A 13200-nucleotide genomic window follows, 5' to 3' on the forward strand; every position below is an offset into this window, starting at 1 on the left:
TTCTCACGGTCCCCCAACAAATTTTGCCTATTCTGTCTTCTAAGCTATGATCATGCTCTGCTAATCCTTCACTTAGAATGTTTTCCTCTCTCTTCCCTATCTAGCCAAATCCTGTTCATTATTTCAAGGCCATTTAAAAAGCAAAGACTGTGACTTAGTATTTCTATATTTCACTACACTTGAAACCACAGTAGGCATTCAATATATAGTTGTTGAATGAATGAATAGTAAATAAACACTAATAATAGCTAATATTTACTGAGAACCTACCATATGCCAGGAACATTCTAAGGGCTTTATATGTAACTCATTTAATCCCCACCACACCACCACCATTATTTCCTTCTTAATATTTATCACAAGCTATAATTATTTTGTTTATTTATAATGTAATTTCTTCACTAGAATTTAATCTTAAACTATATTGTTCATATAGCACATCCTTAAAAAATATTTGTTGAATGAATCACTAAATTGTTGATTATTAGAAGTCTGTAAAAACTACCCACTAAACAGTTATAATTCTTTTCTAAAAAACATACCACTGGAATTTTTCATACAACAATTATCTTAAAGGAAAACTGAAATAAATGAGGTTTTTAATGTACTTTTATCTGGAATTTTAAAAATTTTCTTGGAAAATATATTTAATTTTGCTAGGATGACTGTAAGTCCTAATAATAAACTCAGCAATGTCAATCTTGCAGCTTTGGATATTTAAATTTTGCTCAGAGAAAAAAATGCTGATAGTGAAAAATAGTGTCCTCTGCTCTTTTACAAAGACTCTAGCATTACTATTTAACAATACTAGATGTGAGTAGTTCAACAACTCATCCAAGAAATTACCTATAACTTGGCAAGTTACCCCACCCACCAATATATACCATTGGTCAGTAAGGGATCTGATTTATTTTATTTTTTTAAATTGATTTATGGGGTACACGTGCAGATTTGTTACATGGAGACATTGCATAGTAATGAAGTCTGGGGTTTTTGTGTAACCCTCACCCAGTTAGTAAACATAGTACCCATTAGGTAATTGCTTATCCCACATATCTCTCCTACTCTCCCACTCTCATGAGAGTCCAATGTCTATTATTTCACTCTCTGTGTCCAGGTTTACTCATTATTTAGCTCCCACTTACAAGTGAGAACATGTGGTGTTTGACTTTCTGTTTCTGAGTTATTTCACTTAAGATAATGGCCTCCAGTTCCATCCATGTTTTTGCAAAAGCCACAATTTCATCCTTTTTTGTGGCTGAGTAGTATTCCATGGTGTGTATGTGTGTGTGTGTGTGTATGTGTTGCATTTTCTTTATCCAATCATCAACTAATAAACACTTAGGTTGGTTCCATATCTTTGCTATTGTGAATAGCGCTGTGATAAACATTTGAGTGCAGGATTCTTTTTTTTCTTTTTATTTCATTTTTTTTTTCTTACCAAGTATCTGGAGAGAGCATGAACGCAGTCCCTCACTACCACAAATTATGCAGTCAAGTTTCCCACTTGACTGGGGGAGGAGAGCACATCTGGAGTGCAATGGATAAGCCTTGCCCTGGGAAAACCACCTTCATGATCATGGTATCTCCCCTGGCAGGTAAGTATAGGTATATTTTTTATATAATAATTTCTCTTTTAGGGGGGTAGTGGGATTGCTGGATCAAATGGTAGATCTATTTTTAGTTCTTTGAGGAATGTCTATACTGTTTTCCATAAAGGTTGTACTAATTTACATTCCCACCAAGAGTGTATAAGAGTTCCCTTTTCTTTGCAGCCTCACCAACATCTATAATTTTTTGAGTTTTTAATAATGGCAATTCTAACTATAGTAAAATGACATCTCATTGTGGTTTTAATTTGCATTTCTCTGATGATTAGTGATATTGAGCATTTTTTCATATGTTTCTTGGCCATCTGTATGTCTTCTTTTGAAAAATGTCTGTTCATGTCCTTTGCCCATGATGGGGTTATTTGGTTTTTTCTCATTCAGTTGTTTGAGTTCCTTGTAGAGTCTGGTTATTAGTCCTTTGTTGGATACATAGTTTGCGAATACTTTTCTTCCATTCTGCAGTTTGCCTATTTACTGTGCTGATTATTTCTTTTGCTGTGCAGAAGCTTTTTAGTTTAATTAGGTCCCATTTATTTATCTTTGTTTTTATTGCATTTGATTTTGGGATCTTAGTCACAAATTCTTTGCTGAAGCCAATGTCCAACAGAGTTTTTCCTAGATTTCCTTCTAGAATTTTTATAGTTTCAGGTCTGTAAGGGATCTGACTTAAAAGGGATATACCATGTTTCCCCAAAAATAAGACCTACCCATAAAATAAGCCCTAGCAGGATTTCTAAGCATTTGTACAATATAAGCCCTACCTGGAAAATAAGACCTAGTGATGGGCATGGCTACGCAGCGTATCTGCACAACCCATGCACTTCATTGCCGAGTGGTAAAGAAGACGAACAGCCCTTCTCATCTGCCCCATGAGAGCTCTACTGCTTGACATGAGAGATTGGTGCCAATGGTTCTAAAGGAAATAGAGTCGCAAGAAATTCAGGATGGAATTTGGAGTTTGGAGAGTTATGATGATGTTCCAGAAGAAGATGACTTAACTATATTTGAATAAATGTAGATTGTTGTACCATAGTTAAAAAAAAATAACACATCCCCTGAAAATAAGCCCTAGGGTATCTTCTTAAGGAAAAATAAATATAAGACCCTGTCTTATTTTTGGGGAAACACAGTATATAAAATATACTTCTGGGCTCAGTAGTTGATATTATCACACTGACAATGATAAGGTACCATGTCCAAATAATATTTGTATTTAAATATCATGATTTATTTAAAAGGAAAAAAATTACTCCTAAATGTTGTAAGAAGAAATGAGGGCAGAGAGCAGCAGTCATTGGAGTAGTGAAAAAGCAGTGGACTTAGAGATATAAGTTCCACCACAGCTACCTTTGTGACTCCGAGCCATCATTAAAATACTCTGAGCTTTATTTTCCCCAACCATATGGAAAAGGGCTGAACCAGATGGTTTCCATAACCCCTTTCAGGTTCTGAGATTCTACAACTCTTCTACAGAAGCTGCTGGTCCTCTTCTCCCTCACTTTCATTTTTAGTCCCTACATAGGAGCTAACAGAGAGTGTATGGCCATCTATTAATAGAACAGTTGGGGAAAGCTTCAAGGATATAAAAATGGCCCCTGAGGGATATTGAGACTGAGAAAGGCAGAGGGGAAGACTGTGGAAGAAGAAAAAAAGGCAAGAAGGAGAAAGGGGCAGAGGACCCCACAAGCAGAACTTTGTCCCACTTCCTTCGCTGGGATGGTCCTTAGTGCTGTTTGCCAAATATGCCTGCAGTTGGGAGGAGCTGTGTGACTAGTTAACGACATGTGAGAAGAGGCTCATGTCACTTTCATACTGAGTACCATTGCCTGCGCAAGATCTTCCAGAGCTCTCTTTTATCCCCTCCGGCAGAACTACCAGCAATTTTCAAAATGAGGGCTGCTCCTCAGCTTGGCCCTGAGCGGCTTTCATAAAAGCAGAGCCTCCGATAACTATAATAACATATGACTCCAGTGGGAAATAAATTGTTGTTTTAAGTCACCTGAGGTATGGGGGTTGTTTGTTGCTACAGGATAACCTAGTTCCTGAACACTCCCAAAGGTGAAGAAGCCTAAGGCTGATGAGAAAATGTGCCTCCGCCTTCTGTGCAACCTCTGAGCCTGCTAAGCTAACACAAATTAGTCAAAGGTGTGAACAGAACTACTCAGAGCCCCGTTCAATCAAACCTTTTACAGGCCCCTCTTCAGCCTCTTGTCCTTTAAAATTGCAAAACTGAGATTGTGCTAAGGCACAAAAGCTTTGAGACAGAGATGAAGTGAGGCCATGTCCAAATTGGGAGATCGTTCTTCTCACTATTTGCCCGTTGGTGCAGAGAATTAGGAGCAAAACCTAATAATGAGTGGCTAGGTTTAAAAGACACTGAGTTATAACACAAATATGCAAAAAGAGTCTTAAATTGAGAAGATGTTTTTAGACTTACATTTTGTGCTTCCCTTAGGTTAACTCTTAATTTTGGTCTAAAGAAAGATTTGTTTTTTCTTCTAGATTCAAAGACTCCTCTTTTGAAGATCATCACTGCCATCTGTCTCAAAAAGAAGAATTACATGTGAAGTAACAATGGGATGCACCTCTCAACTACTAATATTAAGTACTTAACTATAGAATGCAGTAAATTTCTTTGATTTCATGAAAGTTTTATACCTTCAGTGTGGCCTCTCTATACAATCTTATGGATTCTTCCTGTGAGGAACTCATTGATTCCAGTTGCCTTAACTCATCAATTTTAGCTAAAGCACGACGAGCAAATGCCTATATGTAATTAAAATAAATTTAATTAATAATGAGTTAGAATATAGTGATTAAAAATAGATAAAGACAATGTGTTTTATTCTCCTAGACATTTGATTTAATCTGTGAATTAAGCTCTGGCTGATGGTGTCTTCTTATGACATGGTAGCTATTAATAAATATTTATCCAGTCAGTCATTTGCTACAAGCATCACTAAAATCTATAAATCTAGAGTTAATAAACTGTCAGATACACTAATTTTATGAATTATGAAATTCAAAACAAGTAAGGAAAGCCAAAATACGGGTTAAACAGTAGCTCCATACAGATTATTACTTCTCTGGCATGTGCATGCACACACACACACACAAACACACACACACACACACACATACAACCAGCCTTAGGTGCACTTCTCAAATCTAACCTTCCTACCATAACATGCTGTGTTATCTATTTAGCTGTTCATGTCATCCACTATGTTTTGAGTTCCTTAAAGGATCTTACTCATTTTTGTATCCCTGATACCCAGCGTACAGAAAGTATTTAGTAAATATCTGGGGAAAGGGAGGAAGGGAAAAGGCAAGCTTAATTATTTAATCATATCACCATTATTATAATTCTCTAGAGGTAACAAAAGAGTTTAAGAGAGTTATTAAGAATTCAATAACAAGAGTTCATGTCATTTATTTCACCATTTCTTTGAAATATTTCATTCATAATATATAATTTTTATTGAAGATGCTTCTAGACCAATCACAATATTAACATAAATGAAACATTAAAATTTCCAATAATGGGGCTGGGCACAGTAGCTCCTGCCTGTAATCCCAGCACTGTGGCAGGCCAAGGTGGGAGGATTGCTTGAGGCCACGAGTTCAAGATCAGCTTGGTCAACATAGCTAAACCCTGTCTCTACAAAAAATAAAATAAAATTTCCAATAAGGAAGAATTCCAATAGGAATCAAATGGTCCAAACTATAAATGTAGAAAAAGACATGAACAGAATATTTTCAAAAATATAGACAAATGGCCAGTAAACACATGAAAAAATGCTTAATATCACTAATCAACAGGGAAATGCAAATTAAAACCATAATGATATATCACCTTACCCCAGTTAGAATGGCTTTTATTAAAAAGTACAAAAACAAGAGATGCTGGCATGGATGCAGAGAGAAAAGAATGCTTATACACTGTTGGTGGAACTGCACATTAGTACAACCTCTATGGAAAAGAGTATGGAGATTCCTTAAGGAACTAAAAATAGACCTACCATTTTATCCAACAGTCCCACTATTGGATATCTACCCAATGGAAAAGAAGTCTTTTATCAAAAAGACACCTGCACTTGAATGTTTACTGAAGCAAAATTCATAATTGCAGGCCGGGCGTGGTGGCTCACACCTGTAATCCTAGCTCTCTGGGAGGCCGAGGCGGGCGGATTGCTCAAGGTCAGGAGTTCAAAACCAGCCTGAGCAAGAGCGAGACCCCGTCTCTACTATAAATAGAAAGAAATTAATTGGCCAACTGATATGTATATAAAAAATTAGCCGGGCATGGTGGCGCATGCCTGTAGTCCCAGCTACTCGGGAGGCTGAGGCAGAAGGATCGCTCGAGCCCAGGAGTTTGAGGTTGCTGTGAGCTAGCCTGACGCCACGGCACTCACTCTGGCCTGGACAACAAAGCGAGACTCTGTCTCAAAAAAAAAAAAAAAAAAATTCATAATTGCAAAGATGTGGAATCAACCCAAGTGTCCATCAATTCATGAGTGGATTAATAAAATGTGGTACATGTATACCATGGAGTACTACTCAGCCATAAAAAGGATGAGTTTATGCCTTTTGCAACAATTTGAATGGAACTGGAGCCCATTCTCCTAAGTGAAATATCTAAAAAATGGAAAAACAAACACCACATGTACTCTCTAATAAACTGGAACCAACCAATGAGCACACATGTACACAGAGGGAAGTAAAACTCATTGGAAATCAAGCAGGGGGGGAAGGGGCAGAAAAGGAGGGGCAAAAACCTCCCTAACCGGTACAATGACCACTATTTGGGTAATGGGCTCACTTACTTATAGCCCTGACTCAAGCATTACAAAAGCTATGCACATAACAAAAACATTTGTACTCCCTTAATATTTTGATATTTAAAAATCTACACAAATTTTCCATTCCCTGTTAGTTTTAATAGCTATAGGACAAAATATGCCAATACTATGCTAATACTCTAAAGTTAACTATTCATATGTGGTGAGTAGTTTCTAGTAGTTTCATACATATATGATGTATCCTGGGCAACAAAAGTCTGCTACAAGGGTTGAATTAGACTATTTCTCTGCCTATGGGCCACTACCATCCAACTCTTCAGAATTAGTTTAGGCAGGAAAAACTAAGCTTAAAGGAACATTAACTGACCAGATGATTTATTTATGGTTGTGAACAGGATATGAAAAGGCATTTGCACAGCTGTGAAGGCTGCCCTACACAAGACTTCCAGCCAAGTGGGTTGAGTAAAAGCTGAAATCCAGCCTGCACTCCACTTACCAAGATGTGTGCCCTGGTACAGGGATGTGTTGGCCTAAAGGAAGAGTGTCTAATTCTAATTCTCACCAAGGTCCTACCCACTGACCAAGCTAGGTGCCACGTACTATAGAGAGGGCACCTTTTTTTAATTTACACAGACGTCCTGTACAGACCAATAGAAGCCCTGACCGATTAAGTTATATTTCAAGTATGCAATCTAAAAGATACACAGGAAAAGAAGAAAGAAAAGAAACAGAGTGCATTAAATGGTGGTTAGCAGAGAAAAGTAAGACAAGAATATAGTCAGTGACAGGGAATACAAAACTAAACAGGGAAGGAAGGTGGCTTGTATACAAGAGCAAAATGAGGATGGAAAGAAAGGAGGTAGAAGTTTTTGACAAGGTGACACAGTTAATAACAAAGTACTATATATTTCAAAATTGCTAAAGAATAGATTTTATGTGTTCTCACTATAAAAAAGTGATAAATATGTGCAGCAATAGATATGTTAATTAGCTTGATACAATCATTCCACAATGTATATATTTGTTAAAATATCACTTTGTACCCCATAAGTATATACAATTATCTGCCAATTAAAAATAAACATTTTAATTAAAAAAATATCAGAAATCCTATTCAGAAATGGAGCAAAGAAGGTGGAAGTTAATAGAGAGCAAAAAGGAAAGCAAGAGATCAACAGAATGGAAAAACCAAGCAAATTTCTACAAATATACCCTTGAACTTTTTGCCTTTGCTTCATTTCAATTCTTTGGGTTTTTTTGTTCTTGAGGGCATCTGAAGTAGAAAATGCTGGATAAGCTGTATTTTTAAATATTGGAATGCTCTGAATCAAAAAGTAGCATACCTCTCCATGAACACCGGCTTGGCAGTCGTAGTAGCACTGGCAGACAGCCACGTAGAGGGTGGCTCTCCATGTCAGGTACCTGAGCGCCAGGAGCGGGACCGAAGACTCCATACATATACTGGCCCACAGGAGATATTCCAAGGCCTGCCAAACAAAGGGTACGACTGGATCTATTTTCATTTTAAGATAATAATGATAACTTTATTTAATATAATCAAATTATAAGTTATAAGCACAAGTTGCTGACTACTTTAACCAAAAATACCATAAACAATGAGTCAAGAAAAAACAACCATCTAAAAAGTAAAAGAATAATTTAGAGAACTCAAAATCTCAAATTAGCCATTTTACAATGTCTTCCTTCTTGGCCCCTTAAGCGTCTCAGCTCATTTTTATTAATATTTATCAATGTCAGTGGTAATCTAGGAGCTAACTCCAACAATACAATTGTTATTAGTTGGCCTGGAACCAGTGTATTATTCTGAAAATTAGCTGGTATAGGAGGTAGGGGAAATGAAAAAGTTCACAGCCTGGAACTGGTGATGTTTAATAGAAAAAGTTCAAAATCAGAATCAAATAAACCTGAGTTTCAGTCCCAATTTTACCACCTAGTGGCTATATTATTTTATCACTATAGACCTCAATTTCCTTATATGTAAAATGGGTATTTTATCACATCACAGTGGGTGCTTTGTGAAGAAAGAGACAACGTTCATTACGAGCTAGGATGGTATTTGGCACATTAGAAGCATTTCATAAATGGTGCCTATTACCAGTATAATTATTCCCAAGGTACAATTTGAAACAAAATGGCATAAAAGGATCACCATTGTTACTGGCCTGCCTATAGGAACATCCGTAACAACCTCTTGTGCCATTCTAGCGGAATGCCTTTTCCATACAAATCCATGGATAATTCTTTTTTGGCATATTCTTCCCACAAACCCTATACTGGGAAACACTATTTGACTATATATACTCTACAGTTAACTGTTTCAATCTTTAGTCTTGCTTCAAAAATATTCTAAAAGCTCAAAGTATAATTGGATTATATTGCCTTTTACTTGATTTAATATAACAAAGAGGAAATTTGGTCTATTCAACACATATTAATATAAGAAATATTACCAGGGTGAAAATAAGAATCTGTGAGCAAAATATCTCAGAATCTCAAATTCTAAATTCTATCCATGCAAACACCAGTCTTAACCAAGTAGGGCTCCACATGTCTCCCTGGACCATTAGGGTACTTCCTCACTTGTTTTACTGTCTCACCACCTCCCTTCTTCTTATACACCTCCTTATATAGCCTCCTCACCTCTACCAGAGTTCTCTCCTAAAATGTAAAGTAGGTGGTGTCACTTTTGTCCTTAAAATATTCCCATGGCTTCTTATTGCCTATATGACAACCATTACTCTTACCCTTCCACCACACACTTAAAGCTATTCCAAGACGCTTTCCATTCCACACATCTCACTAGTCCAAACATGTGTGTCTTTGCTCACTCTGCTATCTCTACCCTGAATGTTTTTTTCTACCTGTGCCATAAGACTATGCTGAAATACTACCTCCACTACTGGCAGTGTTACCTTGGACAATTTACTTAAACTCTGTGTGTCTCAGGTTCTTCATTTGCAAAATAGGGGTAACAGTAAATATCTTATAGGAATATTTCAGGATTAAATGAGTTAATACATGTTAAATGCTTACAACAGTGACTGACACATAGTGTCAGCTTTGGTAAAGACAATGAAGAAAAAGAAGGATGAAAGAGAAGCAGGAGGAGGAGAAGGAAGAGAACTAGTTGTCCCTAGAGAGAAATGACCATGCCTCAATTTCAATCTCTACTGTGTTATGTTTGCATATACATTATCCACATATATTTTATATACAAAATATATATCATATGTCACATCCAATTGCATTAATATGCTCACATGTGTGATTCCAAAATTAGACTGTTATCTCTTTGAAAATAGGAACAGAGCCTTATTCATTCTTGCATCACCAGTACCTAGAATAGTATCAGGTACGTAACAGATATTCAGAAACATTATTAAATGAATTCAGTAGAGAAGCCAAAGTCAGCAGAACAAGCCACAGGAAAGCTAACAAGTATTATTTTAGATTCTCAAATAATGATAATAAATTTAGACAGCAGAATAAAGTCCCTGTTTCAATAATGAATAAGGCCTTCAAAAATTGAGGAAATCATTAAGGCAAAACAATAGTCAGACCCCACCTTGAAAAGGCAAATCAAAAAGGTCCAGGAGATTCGTATAAGTAAAGCAAACCCACCAGACTGACACAATATTTAATAGGAAAAACAGTGATAACATTCAGATCCTATTACCATCTTTGGAGCCCTCAAAGACAGTATATATAAGATGTGTGCAAGCAGCTCAGTGGAAATCTAAGAGAAAGACAAGACTAAAAGGCCAAATTTTCTACTATCTAGTCAGTTTTGATTCCAGAGGAAAGAAACTATTGAAAGTATATCAGGGTTTGACACAGAATTGTAATATTCTTTGCTATCCACTGGAGTGTAAGCTCATCTCACTAGAATGTAGTTCACTTAGGAAAGAGACTTTGTCTTGTTCATAACTGTATCCCAAGCACCTAGAACTTTATCTGGCGTGTAGTAAGACATGCAATTAATATGTGCTGACTGACCTTCATATAAAAGTTTTAGTTCATGATGCTAAATATGAAAATATTTCAAAGAATCATAGATTTAAAAGGCTGAATCTAAATTCCATCTCCACCACCATATCCATCACAACCACTACCACCAGACACCCCACAACTTCTCTCTCCAAGAGTTCCTACAGCCAGTAAAAAGGAACACACCACATGGCAACAGAAGGCTATTTTAAACATGAAAAATACTCCATAATCTAAAATACAATCCATCCTGATAAACCTCTAGTACATTGGTCCTAGTCAGGCCTTTTGGAACAACACAAAACAATCCAAAACTCACTTTTAAATTATATCCTTCCAAGAATCTGAAACCATCTAATGCAGCCTGCTTCCCCTTTAGGCCTCTCTCCAAGATAAATATCCCCAAGCACTTTCATGCCTCACAGAACTGCACTGCCCTTCTTCACCAGGCTTAGTCTTCTGTGGCTTCACCCCCCCACCCCTCCCACCCCCCGTTGCTGATGTCGCTTTAGTGTGTATGACTAGACCTCAGTACAGTGAACACTCTCAGTCCCTGGCTCTGGACACTATACCTCTACTAAGTCAGCCTGAGATTGCTTTATTGCTGTTTTGTTGTTGCTGTCCTTGTTGTCTGCTAACCTTGCCTTGCCACACTGTGAACTGATATGAAATTAACAATCACCAAAAATTCTTGCACTTTTCTCATATCCACCGCTCCCTAACAACCTCTATTTTGGATTTTTGCATTTGGACTGTTGTTTGCGTGGTAAGTGATTGAGTCATTTAAATTTACCTTTAAATTCACCTCTTTCCAAGATCTCTCAGGACTTCTGGCATTAGAAATCCCACATTTCCAAATAAAAATAGCTTCAGTTATATTATATTTGGGTTTGGATTTAGAATTAGAATTAAAGTAAATCACACATTTTTGTCCCAGAAAGGACCTTAAATGTAGCCTAATTTGACTCCAAGAGGCTTAACTGACTCTAAGCCATAGAGCTGGGGCAGTGATTCAAGTCTCTCACCTCCCAAATATGGAGATCATTCCACTTCACAGAGCAGCCTTGACAAAAGGGAGAAGCTCACCATAAACTGCTTAGGGTTCTGAAAAACGGTCTTTCAAGTGTAAACATGAAATGCTATATTCTAAAAATGACTCAATTTGTAGCATTTTTTTTCTTACCTGTAAAAGCTAGATATAATTATTTCTATTAAAAAATTGATGGGATACAGCAGGACTGTTCTCTTCATAGCAAAAAAAAAAAAAAACTTCAAAAAATCAAATGATTTTCATATTTAAAATATGGGCCCAGCAAGAGCATGTTTCAGGCATGAGTAGGAAAAACATATACAATCAGCTCAGCCACTGGATGGCACTGCAGCTTCACTGATATCAGCTATGTCATTTACAGACAATGACAGAAGCAATTTCAAAGTTGAGATTCAAAGCTTATGTAATGGTGTGTGAAATAATTTGACAGTAGCTATTCAAGCCACATGCTTTACCAAACTATTTCAGTTTTATAGTAAAATGACACAGAAACCAATAGTTTCTTAGACTGGATTCTATTGTATTTTTTAATGTTTGCTAAATACTATACAGTTGTTGTTTAGGGGAGGAGGTTGTTTTTGTTTTTGAGACAGGTATCATTCTATTCCCCAGGGCTAGAGTGCAGTGGTGTCATCAAAGCTCACTGCAGCCTTCTACTTCTGGGCTCAAGCAATCTTCCTGCCTCATCCTCTCAAGTAGCTGGGGCTACAGCCACCTGTCACCATGCCAGGTTAATTTTTCTATTTTTTGTACAGACAGATCTCTCTCTTGCTCAGGCTGGTCTTGAACTCCTGACCTCAAGTGATCCTGCCATCTCAGCCTCCCAGAGTTCTAGGATTACAGGTGTGAGCTACCACACCCAGCATCAATACTACACAGTTTTAAATGCCACAGAAGAAACTACAGATTATTCCACAAACAAAAGAAAAATTGTCATATGTCTTTAATGAAAGAGATTTCAGATATCTGATCTCCCTCTAATCACTAAATTTATGCTGGTGACTTGCCTCAGCACTAAATTTAGTGTTTCCCATCTAGGGAAGAGCCCCTGGTTAGTCTTGATCTTGAGGATCTCTTTAGGAATACAGAGTCATATCAAAAAATATCAACCTCTTCCATACAGCTCCTCCATTTGAGTAGGCAAACCAAAATAGGATGGGTCATAACAGGATTTGATTTAGTCAATAGACATGCGGTATTACAAGGATATGAAGAGACACTATAGGGTTAGATTGGCTCTGGCCTCAGTATACCTGTGACTAGATGAGCAAATTAACTTTTCCCAGCCTCAGCTTCCTTATCTATAAAATGAAGGTAATAATAGCATCTTTCTCAAAGTGTTGGTGTAAGGATTAAATGAAATAATACACGAAAGTTTTTAGAAGCATAGCTGATGGATGGTAGGCATCCAATCAACAAATGTTAATGATGATGGTGATGGTACTGCCTTTTGCATGGTACCTAGCACATAGTACTGATTCAATAATAATAACAAAGGGAAGCCATAATGCCTAGATCCTACAAAAATGGGAGTTTAGATTGCTCTAGAGTGACACCAAGAACAGCCTGAGGATCCTAGGTCTATTTCTACTCCTGTCTATGTTATAACAGACTTCAACTCTAAAGTCACTATAGTATCCAGGTCCCTCAGACCCAGGAGAACTCAGACATAGTGGGACCTCCAAGGGCTTGTCTCCATTAAATAGACCCTCCAACTCCCTTTTTAGCC

The 13200-nt window shown here is 37.1% G+C and overlaps 1 protein-coding gene and 1 non-coding gene across 4 annotated transcripts in view; both read right to left on the reverse strand.

Moving 5' to 3' along the window:
* The window catches only part of CFAP54 (cilia and flagella associated protein 54), a 303509-nt gene that overhangs the window by 272035 nt on the left and 18274 nt on the right, over positions 1–13200 (reverse strand). For all 3 annotated transcript variants that reach the window (XM_020287907.2, XM_076007090.1, XM_012775331.3), the window contains exons 6-8: positions 7756–7899; positions 4269–4376; positions 4048–4149 (exon numbers count right to left, since the gene is read on the reverse strand). In XM_020287907.2, the coding sequence (XP_020143496.2) occupies positions 4048–4149; positions 4269–4376; positions 7756–7899 (354 nt within the window). The remainder of the gene's footprint in view (positions 1–4047; positions 4150–4268; positions 4377–7755; positions 7900–13200) is intronic.
* Positions 1449–1606, reverse strand: LOC142873462 (U1 spliceosomal RNA). The gene has a single exon (XR_012921503.1). It is a non-coding gene; the product is annotated as a U1 spliceosomal RNA (small nuclear RNA).

Source organism: Microcebus murinus, chromosome 10, assembly GCF_040939455.1.
Source record: "Microcebus murinus isolate Inina chromosome 10, M.murinus_Inina_mat1.0, whole genome shotgun sequence".
Classification (NCBI taxonomy): Eukaryota; Metazoa; Chordata; class Mammalia; order Primates; family Cheirogaleidae; genus Microcebus; species Microcebus murinus.